We start from the raw sequence: 19,556 nt of genomic DNA, 5'->3' as shown, positions 1-19,556 counted from the left end.
ATCAAATCAAGTATCTTTTTTATTAGAGCTTTTGACCAGCCTTTACAGTTTAATGATGATGATGATGATGATGATGATGGGATTACAGGGTTATAAAACCAGAGTTTTTTTAAAAAAAAAAAACAGCAATAAGAAATATTGTTTTATTGTAATAGCGAGGGGAAATAAGTAACAGGATAATAAAACAGGAGGACCAAAGTTAAAGCGGCTTTTGATCAGGCTAAATGCTAAATCTGGGTGGGAAGACATAACATTTTCTGGTGGCCTCCCATCCACGCCCTATCCGCCTCCCAACAGTTCACCTTTCTAAGATCAGCCGAAAGCCCCTCCCCCCCCCCACAGCCCAACCCCCCTCCCCCCCCCACAGCCCAACCCCCCTCCCCGAGGCAGCGGCCGCTCCCCATTCATGGGGGGGGGGCTGAAAGCCCCTCCCCCCCCAGCCCGCAACTCCCGTTTCCGCTAAGCAGGAGAGGCCCCGCCCCCTCAACTCCTGGCTCGGCTTCACCGGGCGCCACTGCGCATGTCTCCCGGAAACCCCGCGAGACCAGCGCCGGGAACTCTCGCGAGGCTGGAGCGGGGAGGCCTCTTTCCCTTCCCTGGAGCCTCCGAGGGTCGCAGCTCTGACCGCCGCCCGACGGGTGAGTGGAGGCCGGCCGCCTTGCCTGCTCCGGGGCCCCGGCTTCCCCCTTCCCCCGCTTCGCCCAGGACGCGCGTCTCCCTGTTCTATGTAACTGCACGTGGGAAGGGCCCGCACGTGTCCCCCCCTCCCCCTCCCCCTCCGGAGGGGTCCTGCGGGGGGCCCCCTCCCACCCAGGCCCCCCAACCGCCAGGGCAGCAGAGAGGGAGGCAGGAGGGGCCCGGCCTAGCCCGGGTGTAGACGGGCAGTTCTGGGCGGGGAAAGGTCCTTTTCTTTATGCCTGCATTTAACGTTTCATTTCTTTGGGCCCCGCCTTTGTCGCTCCTCCTGGGGTCGCCAAGAAAGGAGGCCGGGGGGGGGGAGGAGGGGGAGGGGGAGGAGGAAAGGAGCAGCTAAAACGGGCCTTTTGTGTGTGGGGGGGGGCTGGGGGGGGGGCGGCGGCGTCCAGTGGGGCCTTGTAGCCGCAGAGCAGAAGCCGCAGCCGGGCCGCCTTTTTCCGCCTTGCAAGTCCTGAGAGGAACCTGGGCCACCTGCACGTGGAAACGTGGCTGCCCTCCCGGACCTCCGGGCTTTCTCGGCCAGTCCGTCCCTCGCCTGGGAAGCTCCTCTCCTCCCCCATAAAGAGCCTGGGAGCTTTGCATTCATTCCTGTCGATTTCCAGAAAGGAAATGATCATTCTTGCCAACAGATTTTATTCTCTCGTTTTCCACGGAACCGGGTAGTTTATAACGGCCTCGGTCTCCTGCTTGATCAGGGAGCTGAACTGGGGGGGTAGAAGAAGAGACTCTGCTGTTAGGTCATTCGCAGGGTGGGAGCCTCTTAGAGCTAGAAGAGAAGGCGACATAGGCGTTTCCCTGCTTGAATTCATTTGGATACTAAATAAGAGACATGACTGTGCAAAACTTCAGCCTTCTCTCGGGCTGCGAGGGCAGACGGTGTAATTCAACACATAATTGGTGTGAAATGTTTACAGAGACTTGTTTTGGAGGATAACCTTCAGTTTCATGGGTAACTCTGGAGGCTTTAGTGACAGCTTTTATTTATTCACTTGATATTTTTCTCCCTTGTGTGCAGGATTAAAAGGGGTCAAAAATAGAATGAGTCTGTTTTGACTTTGGCCTCTGAATAGAGGCTCAACAGTCATAAAATCAGCCACTTGATGGTCCTGTAAGAACATAATTGTGTGTTTATGTGGTCAAGGTGCTTTCTGGACTTTTATTTGTTTTGAAGGTGGTGTGAGATTTGCTGTTTCTTCCACAAAGATTTGCCACAAAGAGGATTATGCTTCGGGCAAGATAGCATGATGTTGTTATGACTCCCATTTTCCATCTTGGCTTGGTTTCCTGCTAATGTTCCCTCCTTAATTGCTTTCCCAGGAATTAAGATCGACCTTTCCACTTTTCATTAGTATGGAAATTCTGCTCCTTCTACTGTTTTGTTACTGAAGCACTCAATTTGCACATTTATCCTTAGGGAATACAAGCAGTCACATTAAACCTCAAAAGAACAGTAGGCAAGCTAGGATCCTGGATTCCTGAAAATCTCTTTCCTTTTTGAGGTGAAAAATGACAGACTTAGACCTAGACAGACCAAGAAGGTTTGAAAAACAGTTGAAAAAAAAACAATCCCCCCCCCCCATCCTTTCAGGCAAAAAGTGATCGCGTGAGTTCTGTGCCACAGGCAAGCTTGTAAAATATTAAATTGCGATTACTATACTTACAGGTTCAAGGGCCATTCCTAATTAGCCACCGTGCTAATTGGATTAACCAGTTTTGTATCTCGCCCTAATCTACCTGGCAGGATCACGGAGCTGAATATGAAACGTTGCACAGAAATAATTGGTGGTCCTTTTTTTGAAACTTTATTTTAAAATGGTGGATTTTCAGCAGCAAAAATGCAGTCTTACAAAAGCTGAAGTTCCTCTTCTGTAGGCTATTATGAGCCACAAACACAGTTCTTGTGGAAAAAAAATGAAGTGTGCAGAAAGGCCTTTTAAAAAAATATTTTTGTTCCCTTCTCTGACTTTTCAGGCTTCAGTTATGAGATTTAAGAAGAAGCTGGAAATTTGTTGACGTTAAAATAATTTGATTTTTTTCCCCAAATAAAGCCATTTTGCTACCTGCATGACAACTACAAGCGTTTCTTCTAGAGTCTTTGGTTGCACTTTTTATTAGTGAACTGACTAATCTGACATCTCATCATCCTCATTCAGTGTGATCAAATTTCAAATATAATTGGCAGGCATCAATTATATATTAAATGACTCTTGGGGGACAATCAATTTTACACTTATACAGATTACAAAAGGTGTTTTATGTTTACCTATATGCCAAGAGTAAATGCCAAGGGTGATACACACACACATACACACACACACACACACACACACACACGAGAGAGAGATAATCTTCAATTTATGACCACAATTGAGCCAAAACTTCTGTTGCTAGGTGAGATAGTTGTTCAATGAATTTTGCCCCATTTTTTGACCTTTTTTGCGACATTTGTTAAATGAATCATGGCAGTTGTTCAGTTAGTGATACAGTTGTTAAGTGAAACTGGCTTCCCCATTGACTTTGCTTGTCAGAAGGTCGCAAAAGGGGATCACATGACCTTGGGACACTACAACCGTCATAAATATGAGTCGCCAAGTGTCTGAATTTTGATCACATGACCATGGGGATGCTGGAACAATCATAAGTCTGAAAAATGGTAATGAGTCATTTTTTTCAGTGTCATCGTAACATCGAACGGTCACTAAATGAACTTGTAACTTGAGGACTATATTATTTGTCTAGTAGTGTTGAAAAGATAGAGGCCACTTATTTGCATAGGTATAAATCTGTGACTGAGATGAAATTTAGTGGAAACAAGCAGGAGGAAGTGGAAGAAATGAGAAATTTCTAAAGTGAATACATAACCATTTTCCAGAAAGCAGCTGTGAACATTTTCCTGTTGAAAAATAGAAGCAGTCAATATGCACCCACTCCTCCCCTGGATTGCTGCCTGTGAATTTTGTTGTTAGTTGTGAAGTCGTGTCTGACCCATCGTGACCCCATGAACAACGTTCCTCCAGGCCTTCCTGTCCTCTACCATCCTCTGGAGTCCATTGAAGCTCACGCCGACTGCTTCATTGACTCCATCCAGCCACCTCGTTCTCTGCCGTCCCCTTCTTCTTTTGCCCTCAATCGTTCCCAGCATTAGGCTCTTCTCCAGGGAGTCCTTCCTTCTCCTTCGGTGGCCAAAGTATTTGAGTTTCATCTTCAGGATCTGGCCGCCTAAAGAGCAGTCAGGGTTGATCTCTAGGAGATCTTCTCCAGCACTAGAGTTCAAAGGCCTCCATTCTTTGGCGCTCAGCCTTTCTTATGGTCCAATGCCTGTGAATAGATACACCAGTTAATTAATGAATGAAGTTTCTTAAGAAAAAGAATTACCATATTTTTCAGAGTATCAGATGCACCTACCTTTTTTGGTGAGGAAAAGAAGAAAAAGAAATCTCCTTCTGAGCAATTTTGCCTCTTTACAGCAAACAGCCTGCTTTACTTTCATTTCCGTTTTCAGCATAGCTTGATTAGCACAAGGAAAAAAAAATCTGCTCCAGCAATTTACCTCTTTGCACAAGCAGCAGAGGCCCCCTACAAAACAGCTGAGAGCAAATCGGCTGAGAGTCGGGAGGCCGATCCAATCAACTTGTACTAATCAGGATGTGCTGAAGCTGAAAGGAGCTGTTTTTCTTGTTGTTTGCTTGCAAGGAGGTAACTGCTGCAAGGCAGAGGCCAAAGGGTGGTGCCAGTGGGTGGGCGGGGCTACATTCGGTGTATAAGATGCCCCTAAATTTTCACCCCCTTTTAGGGGGGGGGAAAGGTACGTCTTATACTCTGAAAAATACGGTAAATGGCTGGATTTAAGACAGGCCATTTCAGCAGACCACAGCATTTCACAGGGCACATAACTGTTTACCAACTGAATATGGAACAAGCATTAATCCATTTGCACCTTTCTGTTTTTGGATTAAGCAAAGGATATTGTGCAATGAAGCACAGGGGGGTGAATTGCAGCAGCTTGTGGTTTTGAGATGGGGCCTGGCCTGGCCTCTGTAGGCCAAACAAACAGCCGGAATGAGCCCTACCAACATCTGGAGGAAGTAAGGAAAATTGCCAGGCCAGCAGCTTCACAACAATCCTGTTAAGCTTGGGAAGTTTGGGAGACAGCCTCAGCAATTACTATTATTATTATTATTATTATTATTATTATTATTATTATTATTATTATTATTATTATTATTATTATTATTCCCAACCTGGGAACATTAGGTTGAGGAAGTTTTAGAGAATGAGAAACTCAAGATCTTGTGGGACTTCAGGATTCAGACTGACAGGCACTTGGTCCACAACACACCTGACATAACAATAGTTGAAAAGAAAAAAGTATGGTTCATTGACATTGCAATACCTGGTGATGCACGAATTGAAGATAAGCAGCAAGAAAAAATCACAAAGTACCGGGACTTACAAATTGAAGTTGAGCAACTGTGGAAAAAGAAATCGTGTGCTGTCCCGATTGTAATTGGAGCCCTTGGAGCAATACCCAAAGGGCTACCCCGCTATTTAGAAATTCTAAATTTACCGGACTTGAACATTTTGACTCGACAAAAAATCACTTTACTCGGAACAGCTTACATCCTCCGACGATACCTTAACAGTTCCTAGGTCCTTGGTTAGGACTCGAGCTGCTGAGCTATTAACCAGCCTCAAAGGCTGTGAATCTCACTAAAGATTTAATAATAATAATAATAATAATAATAATAATAATAATAATAATAATAATAATAATAATAATTGAATAATAAATAAATAAATGAACTGGAAAATTTGGACCGGAAATGCACAAACTTTTGAATATGTACCACGCTTTACATCCATGAAGTGACATCGACAGGTTGTACCTGCCAAGGAAAATAGGGGGCAGAGGACTAGTGCAAATCCATCAAACTGTAGAAGAAGAAAAACGAAGTTTGAATGATTATGTGAACCAAAGTACAGAAAAATTGCTGCAGGCTGTGAAAACGGAGAACATTATAAAAATAACAGAAACACAGGCAGAATATAAGGAAAAAGAGCTGGATGACAGATTAAATAGATGGAAAACCAAAGCTTTGCATGGACAGCACTTGAAAAACATTGAAGGAAAATGTGATGACAACTTCACATGGGCATGGCTTAAGATGGGACCCATCAAGAAAGAAACGGAAGGCTTAATACTGGCTGCTCAAGAACGAGCACTACAAACTAATGCCATGAAAGCAAAGATACAAAAATCCACCAACAATCCAAATTGTCATACTTGAAACGGCCACGTTGGATTCTGAATTTTGCAAGTTGAAATGCAACTCCTTTGGAGGCCAGGCAGACGGTGGAAATGCTGCTGCAGCTGGTATGACCTGTTTGGGGACTGTTCCACAAGGCCGCCTTCCTGCTGTCTTTGCTGAGAGGAGAGGCTCGGTGAGGAGGGTGCAAGGCATAGGGTTCACCTTGGTCTGGAGGATTTCTCTCTCTCCCAGGCGCAGGGTATGTGTGAGTGGGTCCTTGGTGCTTGGCCTAGTTGGAAAAGCAATCCTCATTTTAACCCTGCCTGAGAGTGTCCTGAACCTGCTTGCGGGAAGGTGAACTGAATTGAATTGAATGCTTTCTTTGGCCAAGTGAGATTGCGCAGGCAAGGAATTGGTCTCAGGTGCAGAAGCTCTTTGTGTACATGCAAAGCAACAGAATAATGGCAATCATAATACAGGTAGTCCTTGACTTATGACCACAATTGAGCCCAAAATTTCTGTTGTTAAGTGAGACATTTGCTGAGCGAGTTTTGTCCCAGCACATGGCCTTTCCTGCCGTAGTTGTTCCAAATCCAAACAGACAGACACCCACAACCCGCCTGGCATCATTATTGTGGAAAGGAAAAAAAGTCCAGTTCATTGATTTATTGCAATACCAGGGGGAGAGAAAAAGCTAGAAAAAATAACAAAATATCATGATTTGCAAATTGAAGTTGAGCGACTGTGGAGGAAGAAGCCAAGGGTTGTACCAATAGTACATAGGAGCCCTTGGAGCCATACCCGAAGGGCTGCCTGGGTACAGGGAAAATTGGAACTTATCAGACCTGAATATCCTGACTTTGAAAAAAAAAAAAAACCCACCACCTTACTCGGAGCTGCCGATGATGTACTCAGACGTTACCTTAGCAGCTCTTTTAGGTCCTTGGTTAGGACTTGAATTGTTAAGCTTTTACCAGTCCCAGACTGTGAATCGAATATTAAATCATCATCATCACAACAACAACAGCACAATAATAAGAATACAGCCATACTACTAAGGTGGTCTTAACATCACACCAAGATGCAAATAGTAGCTTCTTTTACAAAATAGACATTTCTAGCTTGTTCGCAACAATTCAGGTTTGCATTTCTTCCCTTCCTGAATGGCCTCTCTGCTGCTCTTGCTTCCTGGGGAGTTGCTGGGCAGTTTTCAATCTTCTTCCCTCCTCCTCCTCCTCCTCCTCTCCACAGCCGTGAAAGGCGGACGTGCAAGGCTGTGCTCCAGTTGTGGCGGCCTGGCCACGTGGGCTTTGGGAGGCGAGGCCAAGCCAGGGCCGGGCCTGAAATGTGCGCTGGCAAGCAGGTTTTAAAGCAGGCTGGGCTGCTGATAGTTATCTTGTGCGCTGCAGAAGGTGGCCGGCTGCTCTCCCGTCAGCTGGAACTTCCTCCTTTCTCCGAACAGAAATTGAGGTATGCAGGAGCCGGGGGGGGGGGGGAAGGAGGGAAAGGGAAAAGGAGACCTGGCAGCCTTCGCGGCATGGAATAAAGCAGGAATAATTCCCAACTCTGGAAGTTGGCTGACAGAAATTGAGGTTGTAGAAGTTGCTTCTTTGCTAGCTGTTTGTTTCGTCCTGACTGAGATCGGTTAACCAAAACCACCTTTAATTTGGAAGATTTTTTAAGGGAACAGATGGGTTCGTAGGATGGGGATTTTGCAAGGCTTGTGCGCACAGCAGAATTTGACTTACAAAACATGTAAGAAGGTATTTTCAGTTTATTGGAAAAAAGTCAGTGGAAGATTTTGTATAATCATGAACCATGAAGAAGAGCATCGGAGTCAAACCAGTGCCTAAATTCTGCACTGAATAAATACCATTGAAGGAACAATTAGAAATTTACATTATTTTGAGGGGTCCTTGGTGCTCTCTTTCTTGCAGATGTTTCATTCCCAAACTAGGTAACATCATCAGTGCTAGAAGGGAGTGGGGTTTGCATTCATTCATTTAATTCAGTTGCAAAGATATACAGCCCAGTAAAAACCAGAGGATATTAATCTTGCTCTCTCCAGAGAGGCCTGCATGGCACTTCTTAAAACTTATTCTATTGTTTTTTCTCCAGCTTTCTGGAAAAAAGTGTTTATTTTGACATCCTTCTATTATTTTTGTTTGTTTTATTTCGTTGCTGGGTGCTTTGCTCTTTTACACTCAAGTTGTAGAGGTTTTATTTCTATGTTCCTGGATTTTATTGATTTGGGCTTGGCACTTCGATTACAGGTTAACCTTCAGTTAAATAAATTATGGTCTGGGTCATTTTACTTAGCCTTCAAGTTTAGCTTTGTTTGGGTTGCAGAATATGATTTAGTTTTAGACCAGCTTTGGCATATCTGGATCTGTTCCCTAGTTCGTTTTTTTTGGGGGGGGGTCTAATTTACTATGCTTTGTATGAACTATAGTCCAGAAGCAGCAGTTTAACTACTGAAAACTTTAGTATAATCAGAAAATGGAAAGGATCCTGTTCTGAATGCTTATTTTGTGTTCAAGATGCCTTAAATTAGGGAAACTTTCAAACTTTCTCCTCTCCTCTCAGCTACCTAAAATTGCACAGTTCTATGAATTAGATGTTTCAGAACTGTGGGCTTCAATCCAAAAGCTCCTGTAGGAAACGTTAATTCAACACCTGTAGGAAAGCAGAGTTAGAACTTGAATAAACAAGCCAAAAAATGCTTGCAATGTAAGTTAAGACCTGTGCGGCTGTGTGTGTGTGTGTCTTAGTGCAAAGTTTGCAGGTAACTGAAGATGAGCTGCTAGATGAGCTTAAAACATGAGCCGGGTGTTGGAGACCGTATTGGCCTAAAAGTTGGGGAAGATGCCTCAAAAGTTGTTACAACACTGCCCAACACCATGCAGTGCTCTTGCAGGCTAGAAGTGCGAGTCCACAACTGGCTGTTGAGGAGATGTCACTGGGGGGACTACTAAGCAAAGGGAGTTTTTTCATCCCAACCCCGAAGAGCTGCTTTGGAAATCTGCAATCATAACAATTCAGTATTTATTTATTCTCAAATTGTGATATTCTTCTTGCTTTCTTTTTAGTTGTTTATTCTATTGTTCCAATACTTTGCTACTGTTATATTGACGCTTCTTTTCATTTCTCCATTTTTATTGTTGTCAGCCGCCTACAGCAGCCCCACGGCGAGATAGGCGGGGCAAATAAGTTTAACAAAGAAATAAAGTTAAAGAAATTTCAGTCTTGGGTAGCCAGAATTAGCAACGCTGGAGGTATTTGCCAGATGACTTTTTTAAAAAAAAGGGAGAAAATCACCAATGAAGACGTGTGTAAACCAGCTCTGAAAACTGAAATAGCAATAGCACTTAGACTTACCGTATTTTTCAGAGTATAAGATGCTCTGGAGTATAAGAGACACCTTATTTTGGGGGGAGGTAAACAAGAAAAAAAAATTCTGCCTCTGCCTAACAGCATCCATCGGTATTCATCTGGCTAGCGTCCGTAGCAAACAGCCTGGTCAGCTTCAGCATATTAGCCTGATTCAACACGAACAGCTGATTGGCAGGTGGATCGCCTCCGGAATACCCCCAATCAGCTGTTCGCAGAGGTGAACTTTTAGCAACAGGTTCGCTGGTTGTGAGCACGTAAGGGCCTCATTGGGGCAGATACGCAGCTTCAAAAATGCAGCTGATAGTTGCAGGGTGCTCCAGTGAATACAGCAGGTAAAGGTAGCCATTTTGGCCTCTGCACCTTGCTTTTTCACCCTCCGAAAGCTCCGTTTGAGAGGCTGCCTTTGCAAAGAGAAGCTCCTTTGCAAATGGAGCTTTTGGAGGCTCTCCGTTTGAGAGGCTGCATTTGCAGCCTCCAAAAGCTCCAGAAGTTCTGAGAGTACGGGTGAAGGCCGAGGGGTGGGGGCTGGTGGGTGGGCGGGGCTACATTCCACGTATAAGACGCACCCAAATTTTCACCCTCTCTTGGGGGGGGGAGTGCGTCTTATACTCTGAAAAATACGGTATATACTACTTCACAGTGCTTTCCAGCCCTCTCTTGAGTGGTTTACAGAGTCAGCATATTGCCCCCAACAATCTGGGTCCTCAGTTTACCAACCATGGAAGGCTGAGTCAACGTTGAGCTGTTCAGGATCGAACCCCTGGCAGTCGGCAGAGTCAGCCTGCCGTACTGCACTCTAACCACTGGGCCACCAGGGCTGAGAGACTCCATGATAGTCTCATTTCCAACACTGGTCTAGGACAATTTTTAGGACGTACCACAGATTCTGAAGTGGGTTCTTTTTCTCCCTGTTCCAGAATTGGCTAGGATGATCCCCTTCCAAGAGAGAAATGGAAGCCTTGGCAACACGGAAGCCTTGGACAAGTGTCTGCAGGCCAAAAAAGACCTGGAAGTGGCGTTTGCTGAAATTGTCAAAGCCGAACAACAAGTCAAAGACAACTGGAAAGAGGTATTTGGAATTTGGAATTCAAAAGAGACACAGCTTTGTGCTTCTAATAAGGGATTAAATCCTTGCTTAAAAGGGCTTGGCTGCAGAACTTCTTAAGCAGTAGCTTGGCAAAGATTTTCTTTTAATCTTCAAGTTTTATGCAGCTATTTAAAGCTAGCCTGGAAAAAAACAAGAGCATTCATGAGTGCGGGGGGGGGGTGTCTTAACTTTCACTGTGTGTGGATGTACTCAGTCATCAAGCAGGGTTGTGAAGATAAAGAATTGAGTTGATCTAAACTTCTGCATGCATCCACGTAGTTTTCTTGGGGGCTGCAGATTAGGATTTCAACCCGTAACTCGGGGGTTTACTAATGTGGTCTCACCAAAATGCTAACCAGGTTTGACCCTGTTAGGTTTTCTCTAAGTAATTTAAGATCATTTAGCTGTTGCCATCTAACTGGTCATCAAGATGGTGCATCTTTTATTTTAGGTACAATGCCATTTTTAAAATATACCTGCTCTTATTGGGTAAAATCTGCAATTTTTGCAGATTGGGTAAATTCCTGCCTAAGGAACAAATGTGATACATCCCCAGAGCTCAATTTCTCAATCTCAGCACCTTTAAGTACAAAGGTTCATGCTGAACAATGATTAACTCTGGGGGGAAAAAATCTGAATTCCTTAAAAGTCTAGCTTGAGTCCCCATCAGTGTAAAACAACCCCCATCCCTTTCCAAGCCACTGAATCATCTTTCCAGTGAGAGAGCCGTGTTGGATCTTGATCCCTTGGGATCTCATCCTGCCATTGGATGGTGACCCTGCCTGAATTGCAAAATATGGGGATAGGAACAGGAGGGATGAGAGACTTGAATCAGAATAATAGAATTATAGAGATTTTTTATCGGAGATTCTCAATCATCCAGTTCTCGTCCCAAAGGTGCTTTTTTTACAACTGGACTTCCTTGCGGGTTTTTTGGGGGAAAAAACCCATTCTGATCCATGAAGCTTCTTCAGTTCAGTTCCAAGAAGGTCCAGTTGCCTTTCGGAAAAGCATCTTTGGGACAAGACTTATAGAGGTGGCTTCTTCTCTCTTTAAAGGTGAAAGCTCAGGTTCACAGCTGCATCAGTCGCCACCTGGAATGCCTGCGAAGCCGCGAAGTTTGGTTGTTGGAGCAGGTTGACCTCATTCAGCAGCTGAAGGAAGAGGCTTTGCAGCAACAAGCACAGCAGCTCTGTTGGGTAAGAGCTGATGGGCCTCTGGATTCTCCTCCTGCGTCCAGAATTACGGGGACTTTGCCTTGACCGTGAGCTGTTTGTTTGCGGCACAAGGCCACAGCTTCGTATCTCAACCTTAGATGATGCTGGCTCATCCTGTTCCTAGTGAGGTCACGTATTTTTGTTTAATTTTCAGTTGTTGGGACAATTCAGTGGCCTCATCCGCCAGCTGGAACAGCCTCAAAGCGGTGATCTCACAAATCAGATTTCAGCGTGTTTTGAGAGGTGAGCCCTCCAAGAAATTTTGAATGACCGTTCAGCTATTTATTAATCTTGGTTGTTTTCCGCATCATTGTGGGCTGTGACATCAACCTTTCTGGTTCTATCACGCAAAATGAACCGGAGTGTCAATTTTTGAGATCTTGCCACCTCTGTGGGTGGAAATGGGGGATTTGAAGATTCGGTATCCCTTAGGAAGACAGATGTATTTTATGCATAAACATTTACTTGACTGTTTGGGAAATGGCTTTACCGCCTTGGTTTCTTTCTGAATTCTTAACTTTTGCTTTCTCCCCTAAGTCTTGGCAGTTTGACTCTCCAGCCGGAAGAAACTTCCATCCTGAACTTTGAGGCTGATGTGGCGTTTCTTCGCCAGGCAATCACCTCGTTCGGCTCCATTAAAACAATGGTGAGCAAAAGGAGCTGTGTCCACATGCAAGGATTTTCAACCTTTTCACAGATTGCACCACTTTTAGGACATGGCAATATTTGAATGCCACCAGTGGCTTAGCAAGGTGTCAGAAACTTGATGACCCCAAAAAAAAAAAGAAGTGATAAAGTATACCCATCTTTTAATGGGAAACTTGTGCCTGTTTCTCTGCCATTAAACTTCGCCCTTGTGGCTGGAGAGGTGGCCACCACGCAGCTCCAGCTGACTCTCCCACAGGCTTATCCTCCCCGTTAACACTTGTCTAGGATGCGGCTTTGTGTACCACAGGATGAAAAGGCCTGTTCTGATGTATGCAACTTGGAAAGCTATACAGGTAGTCCTTGACTTATTCATGTAGTGAATAAGTTCATTTAGTGACTGAAGTTACAAAGGTACTGAAAAAAATGATTTCGGACCATTTTTCCTACTTATGACCGTTGCAGCACCCCCACGGTCACGTGGTCAAAATTCAGACGTTTGGCATATATTTATGGTGGTCGCAGCGTCCCGGGTGATGCAACCTTCTGACAAAGTCAATGGGGAAACTAGATTCACTTCACAACCATGTTAGTAACTTAACGATTGTAGTGATTCACTTAACTGTGGCAGGAAAGGTCATAAAATGGGACAAAACTCACTTAACAACTATCTCCTTTAGCAAGAGAAACTTTGGGCTCAATTATGGGTCGTAAGTCGAGGACTACCTGTAATTAAAACCCAGGTTCCTGAAGAAATACTAAGGCTTATATGAGATTGGACTTTATTCCATCTCTTTCAGAACACCTATCTTGAAATAGCTACCATAATCCTTTTCAAATTCCAAAAGAACCCGGATAAGTGACTCCATCTGTTATTTTTAAACATGTGTGGGCACTTAACTTTCTGTTTGTTTGAAAAAATGGCTTATCATCTCTGGTTTCTTTCTTTAATAGCAAACTTCCAATAAAGAAGATTACGCCCCTTGGATCTCTGTGCAGAACTGTCCTGTGACGGCTAGTTTCGAAAAGGTAAATTACAGATTTGTTTAGAGGAGCTGAAATTGGAGGGTGGCAGCAGAGTTCTTAAACTTTGTCTTCTCTTGCTGTTCGCTAGGAATGCCAGTTTGGTCTGGTCTAGTGGATAAGGTCCCAGGCTAGAAAATAGCACTTAGCAATAGCACTTACTTATATACCGCTTCATAATGCTTTACAAGCCCCTCTAAGTGGTTTACAGGGTCAATAATCTGGGTCCTCATTTTACTGACCTTGGAAGGCTGAGTCAACCTTGAGCTGGTCAAGAATGAACCAGCGGTGAAATGCAGCCGGATCTATCCGGCATGCGCAAACCGGTAGTGCCGGTGGCGAGAGGCTCCACCCACCCGCCAGGACGTCATTATATCCCGTTTTTGACCTTCTGCACATGTGCAGAAGAGGCACATGTGAGCATAGTGCACGCGCACTCCCATTCCTGAACCAGTAGTGAAGGTAAGTGGATTTCACCGCTGGATTGAACTGCTGGCAATTGACAGAATTAGCCTACAATACTACATTCCAACCACTGGGCCACCATGCCTCTGGAGAGGTCATAGTTCAAGTCCTGCTTTAGCTATGAAAGTCAGCTGGTTGACTTGGGCTAATCACTCTCTCTCTCAGCCCAACCTACCTCCCAGCGTTGTTGTTATGGGCAAAAATAGGAGGAGGAAGGTGTGTTAGATATGTTTGCTGCTTTGAGTTATTTGTGGGGAAAGGCGGGATATAAATCAATAAATTAAAAAAGTGCATAGTGTTCCAGAAAGTGAGATTAATTAATCTCCACAAGAGAACACACAATTGATCTGTGAGAAAATAATTTTAAGTCCTTAAAATGCATAGTGGGTGCTGCTGGTTGTTCAGAATTCAAGTCTAAAGAAAGAATTGTTTTAAAATCCAGAAATTTTCAGTGGCACAAACACCTGAACATTCTCCTCCCGAAGAGGGCTCCAGGAGACTTTTATCTCTCCTTGGGGGGAGAGAGTGTATATTCCCATGGTGGATTTTGTCCGGGATTAAATTGACCTTCAGTTTGTTCTTGATTATTAGCCGAAACCTTTCCGTGGGACGCTGGGTTGCCCTCTCTCTGACTGGCTTCTTGGAACCAAATCCGATGGTGTGTGCTGTATCCCTTACATTCCTAGCTACAAGCAGGAGGACTGGCTCTTGAAAACACAAGCTGAGGCGGCCAATCAGGTATTGCGATCTACTGTCTCCATTTATAGAGAAGGAGGGCTTTCGAGTAATGATGGAAAAGGCAGACCCAAATACATCGCCAAATGGTTTATTTTCCAAGAAATGCTGTGGCTCTGAACATTGGTTCAGAGGTTTCATGGTAAGGTTTCATGGTAAGATGGGCGGCAAATCAATCATCCTATCTATCTCCCAAAAGAAGTGGAATTGGTGGATCCAAAAAGGTTGTTCTTGGAACATTGAGAGCGATCTTAATCTTGCTGTTGTTTTCCTAAGAAATAGCAATAGCACTTAGATTTATTACAGCCCTTTCTAGAAGCATTATTTGCATATCGCTTGCACACAAACAGTCTGAGTCCTCATTTTACCAACCTTGGAAGGTTGAGCCGGTCAGGATCAAACTTTTAGGCTGTGGGTAAAGTTAGCCTGCAATACTGCATGCTACCTTGATGGATCTAAATGCTTGCGGTGTCTTCTCCTTAGGATGTCAAGCCTTCGGAAGTGTGTTACTTGGAGAAAGCATGGGGAGACCTGAAAAACTTGGAGAACTGGCTTTTGCAGAACCAACAGCGAGACCTTCCTGAGAGAACGGACCTCCGCCGACGGAAGAGCTCGACTTCTACCGTCGCTTCCACCTTGTCCATTGAGAAGATTGACGAATTGGAGCTCTTTGAGGAAGACGGCACCGATCTTTCTGAATGGCTCCTTGTGCCTTCTGAACCCCAAAATGAGAATGCCTCCGATGAGAAGTGGAAATGGGTTTTTAAGCCTTTCCGCGAGGAATATAACCCGAACGATTGGCTCCCTAAAACCGATTCTTGCAGTCATTGTTGTGGCGGTCAAGCCACTGGGGTAGAGATAGAAAATCTCGGCAATCTGAAATGCCTTAATGAGCACCTGGATGCGAGGAAGCCGCCGAACGCCGACAGCTGGCTTCTGCAGCAGCCCGCTTTCAGAGTCGAGGACCTATGCAAAGCCAACGAGCCGTGTTCCAGCTTTTCCGAGTGCGCGTGTGACGAGAACTGTGAAAAGGAAGCCCTGTGCAAATGGCTTCTTAGGAAAGAAGGCAAGGATAAAAACGGGATGCCGTTAGCAGAGGCTTCCGAACCCGAGGGACGTCGGCCTGTGCTGAACATCTGGCTCCATCCTTCTCGACAAACGGAGGGGGATTCGGCTAGCTCTGCCATAAAACAGGATGCTGTCCGGGAGGTGGCAGAACCTCTGAAAGAATTGCAGGAGACCTCACTGTCCTCTTGGCTAGCCAAGCAAGAAGTCAAAGCTTCACCCGGCGAAGAGAAGGCGATCCGAGAGGAGGCCGGAGTGAGCTGTAAGGGTTCCTTCCTGGAGCTGCTCACGCCCTTCCACCTCCCTTTCAACATAAACAGCTGGATCTTGTCAAAAAACGCAGAAGTCTCCAGCCAGCCTCTCGTGGAAGATAAATGGCTGCTACGGAAGAAAGCACACGTAAGTAGGATTCTCGCCCAGTCCCTTTAACCCGCTGAAAGCGATCTGTGCCATGTTTAATATAACCCAGGGGATTCTCCAAACATGGCGCCTTTAAGCTGCGTGGACTTCAACTCCCAGAGTTCCCCACCCAGCCATGTTAGCTGAGGAATTCTGGGAGTTGGAGGTCCCCGCGCCTTAAAGCTGCCGGGTCAGAAGAGCCTTCACTGGAGAGGCAGTCAAGGTGCTAACTTTGGCGCCCTGCTGCCCACTGTTTTATTTGGAAATGTAAGACAGACCAGTAAATTTTCTCATCTCACAGAAACCAGTTCTTGTTTCTTACAGGACAGCGGCCTCCCTGCCGTTTGCGACCTCTTTGCCTGTATGAACCTGAGTGGAGAGAGAGAAAAATGGCTGTATCAGACGCCTTTACAGGTAAAAGCCTCTCCGTAAAACGGAAGTCCACCCAGCTGAGTTCTCGCTTTTTGGCTTCTTGACTAACTTCTTAGTCTAACTAACATCTCATTTTGGATGCTCCCGCAAGAATCCGTTTGAGCCCAATTCGCTTTTTGAGAACATCAGGATTGGTTAGATATCCGTTCACTATTCTAGGCTTTCTTCTTAATTTTAGCCTGTTCACAATCCATTCTTTTCCTTTCTGTGTCTGATGGAAAGACGCAGAGATATTGAAAATAACACCCCGGCTTATCTTTAACATCTTGTTAAAATGCGAGAGTCTAGCTTTCTGGTAAGATGCTAATGCAATCAGGGTGCTTCTTTTTGTGTCTCGGGAGAATGTGTGAATCTAACCGAGCGCTTTTGACCCGATGGTGCTTGGAAGGCCTCTGACTACAGCTGTAGTTCATGTGGTCCAGAAATTCAGGGAAGCACATTTCTCTTAACTGGAAACCAGCAGCCGATTCCAATGGGTGGCCAGGTGGTTAGGGTCTCTCATTCAGTGGGGTGATAATTATTTTTTGCAGGTTTTGTTCAGTGAGGGGTTCTAAAAATAGGTGTTTTTACACCAACATGCACCCTAATGTGACTTCTCTCCAACAGTTCGTTTAGGGGAGGCGCAAGCATCAGTTTGCAACGTTAGGAGGGCTGCTTCCCCACAAAAGGCTGCTGATTCTCACCAGATAGGCTATCCAGACGCTTCATCTTCCTGGCTAAGCATTCAGATTGCACAAAGCACTCCTGCCAAGGATGGTGAAGGCAGGGCTAAGCAAGATAGATAAAATCTTTTCCTGAACGCCTGCAATGACGTTGCGCTTTTGAAATATTACTGGTGGAGCCTGATTAGCACTGTTTTTGTTTTAACACAATTCTGGGTTTATGTTTCCTAGATGTGAAAAAAGTAAAAAACAACATCCCTGCAGTGTGATCCAAATGATTGCTTTGATTTCCTGCTGATTATCGCACACCCTGGAATGAGTGACTGCAGCCTGTTCCTTCTCCTGTGTTTTTGACCATCTGTCTTTTCCAGATTTCAAATGTCACTTTAAAAGCTGTAGGTAGCTGGTGTTGAGCTGCAGAAAATGGACCTTGGAGTCCTCAAACAGAAGTGTCCTTGTTGGGTTCTCTTGGTCTGGACGTGAAGAGCCTGTTGCGACTCGTCCGCCGTTAAATGTAAAAGCCAGTATTTTGAAATAAATTCTGACAGAATGACCCTTAGCTGGGGTGGGAGACGCAGAATTTTATCCAGAGCACAAACCATTGGCCATGTTTCCAGGTCCTAATTTTAAATATATTTACAGAACATGTTCACGAGGTACAGCTCTTACGAAGTCATTCAGACGCTTCTGAATTGTGTGTTCTGTATAATGTATACACACTCTTCTCTGCTGTAAGATGACGGCAAGCCATCATAATTGGCATGGGCACCTGGCAACTTTGGCGATATTCTGGTTAAAGTAACTAGAATGGGAAGGGGGAGGGCGAAATTAAGCACAGAGCGGGTGAAATGTGTGTGGTTTTAAAGCCCAGTACTAAGTACAAGTTGTATCCTTTGTATCGCATGAACAAAAAAATTATTTCTCTCGCGCTATGAATTATAGTCCCCCGACAGGTTGACAGTAACCTTAGAAACTTTAATGCTGAAGTTTGAATATCACTTTTACCTGCTTCCACAATTTGTGGGGGAAACTTTGAAAAGTTGCGATGCTAAAATTTTTAATTTTTTTTTAAAAAATGAAAATTTTGTTTTTGAAGTGCTCTTGGCTTACCACAGGTACACTTTTAATTGCTAGATATTTCACAGGCATAATAGGCCTTCCGGCTGTCCTAAGAATTAACCACTATTTACAAATTTGCCTTTCAGTGCTTAAGAACGTATCTGCTCAGGTTCCTGTGGAAGACCTGACTGATATGTAATGCTGTCTTTTACGTTAAACACAAATGTTTGTGATGCTAATGAAGTATGCCATTAAACCATTGTGAATAAAAAGTACGTTTGCCTGAAGTTGTTTTTTTCATAGCTCTGTTGATGGGATTGATGGGTGGAAGGTGGGTTGGTCCTTTTCCGAGCTTTCAGACTCACATTGGAGCGCATCTTCAAGAAATGCCTCTCTACTGGAATAGGTGCTTTGGGCTATTCCACGAGTTGTGTTTCTGTGGTGCCTAACCCTAACCCTGTGCCTTCCTATTGGCTGACGTACGACTCACGGAATAGCCCAAAGCACCTATTGCAGAAGAGAGGCGTTCCCTAAAGAAGCTCGGGGGAGTAAATCCTTGGTCCTGGTGAATCCGGCTGTGTATCATTATATGAAGGACTTGCCTTCATTCGCGGTTTAGTGTCTGAAATCTACAGAACGCCTAAGCCCTACTCCTAAACTGCCTCACATCACAAGAGTGGATCAGATTCTCTTAAGCTTCACAGAGGTGCTCTATGCTTAGAGAAGCATCAAAATGCTTGTGATGTCATTCTGGACCTTTTTATACCATTTATCTGCTGTTGATGGAGAACTGCAAAATTCTATTCAATGTTTTGTTAGGCTCTTCAGAAGTTGTTTTTCCTTAACAAAACTTTCTGCTTGGGACCAGAAAGCCGGCCTTGAGTCTTGGTGAATATACGGGCATACCTGGGAACAGCTTACCGAGGCTGCATCCCATTGCTTTCTCAATCTCCCAGGGCAACTGTCTGCAACCGTCAGGGCACGAACCCTATTTAAGCCCACCAATGACGACGAGTCATTTGTGGCTGGGACAAGTTTCATGGTGATGGGCATCATCACCTTACAAAAAGAGAGAGAGAGAGTACGGTGACGTGCTTGCTCCCCTGCTTTTCTGCACAAGCTTATTAGCAAAGGTTCAACAACAGAACAGAGCTCTTGACAATTGCTTTAAGAGGCAGAGCGGCAAGAGGAGAAATCTGCCATGTAAATAGGAGGAGGGGGCGAAGGCATTTCCAACCCATTTTGAAAGAACTTTACTTAAAAGAAATCATCAAACCTCGGTCTATACATTCTAGAAACTGACTTAATAAAGCAACTGTTTTACAAGTTGAACTTTTCTTCTTAAAACATGCACTCCAACATTTGTGTCTATTACTAAGGATTGTTGAAAATTACCGGAACATGTTTTCAGCTCAGCATCCAGAAAACG

At 44.7% G+C, this 19,556-nt stretch overlaps 1 protein-coding gene across 1 annotated transcript; it reads left to right on the top strand.

The window, feature by feature from the left end:
- Positions 1 to 467: 467 nt before the first annotated feature.
- NCOA4 (nuclear receptor coactivator 4) lies at positions 468 to 18,399 on the top strand. The gene is made up of 10 exons (XM_034434764.2): positions 468 to 638; positions 10,256 to 10,407; positions 11,484 to 11,624; positions 11,797 to 11,885; positions 12,180 to 12,288; positions 13,242 to 13,316; positions 14,367 to 14,513; positions 14,994 to 15,974; positions 16,299 to 16,388; positions 17,300 to 18,399. Exons 1-10 carry the CDS (start codon positions 521 to 523, stop codon positions 17,303 to 17,305), a joined length of 1,908 nt encoding a protein of 635 aa, XP_034290655.2. The 5' UTR covers positions 468 to 520; the 3' UTR covers positions 17,306 to 18,399.
- Positions 18,400 to 19,556: the final 1,157 nt, after the last annotated feature.

This window comes from Pantherophis guttatus, chromosome 6, assembly GCF_059756535.1.
Source record: "Pantherophis guttatus breed Tessera chromosome 6, ASM5975653v1, whole genome shotgun sequence".
In the NCBI taxonomy this organism is placed as follows: domain Eukaryota; kingdom Metazoa; phylum Chordata; class Lepidosauria; order Squamata; family Colubridae; genus Pantherophis; species Pantherophis guttatus.
Note: the sequence above shows the minus strand (reverse complement) of the source record. Positions and strands in the feature narration are given on the sequence as shown.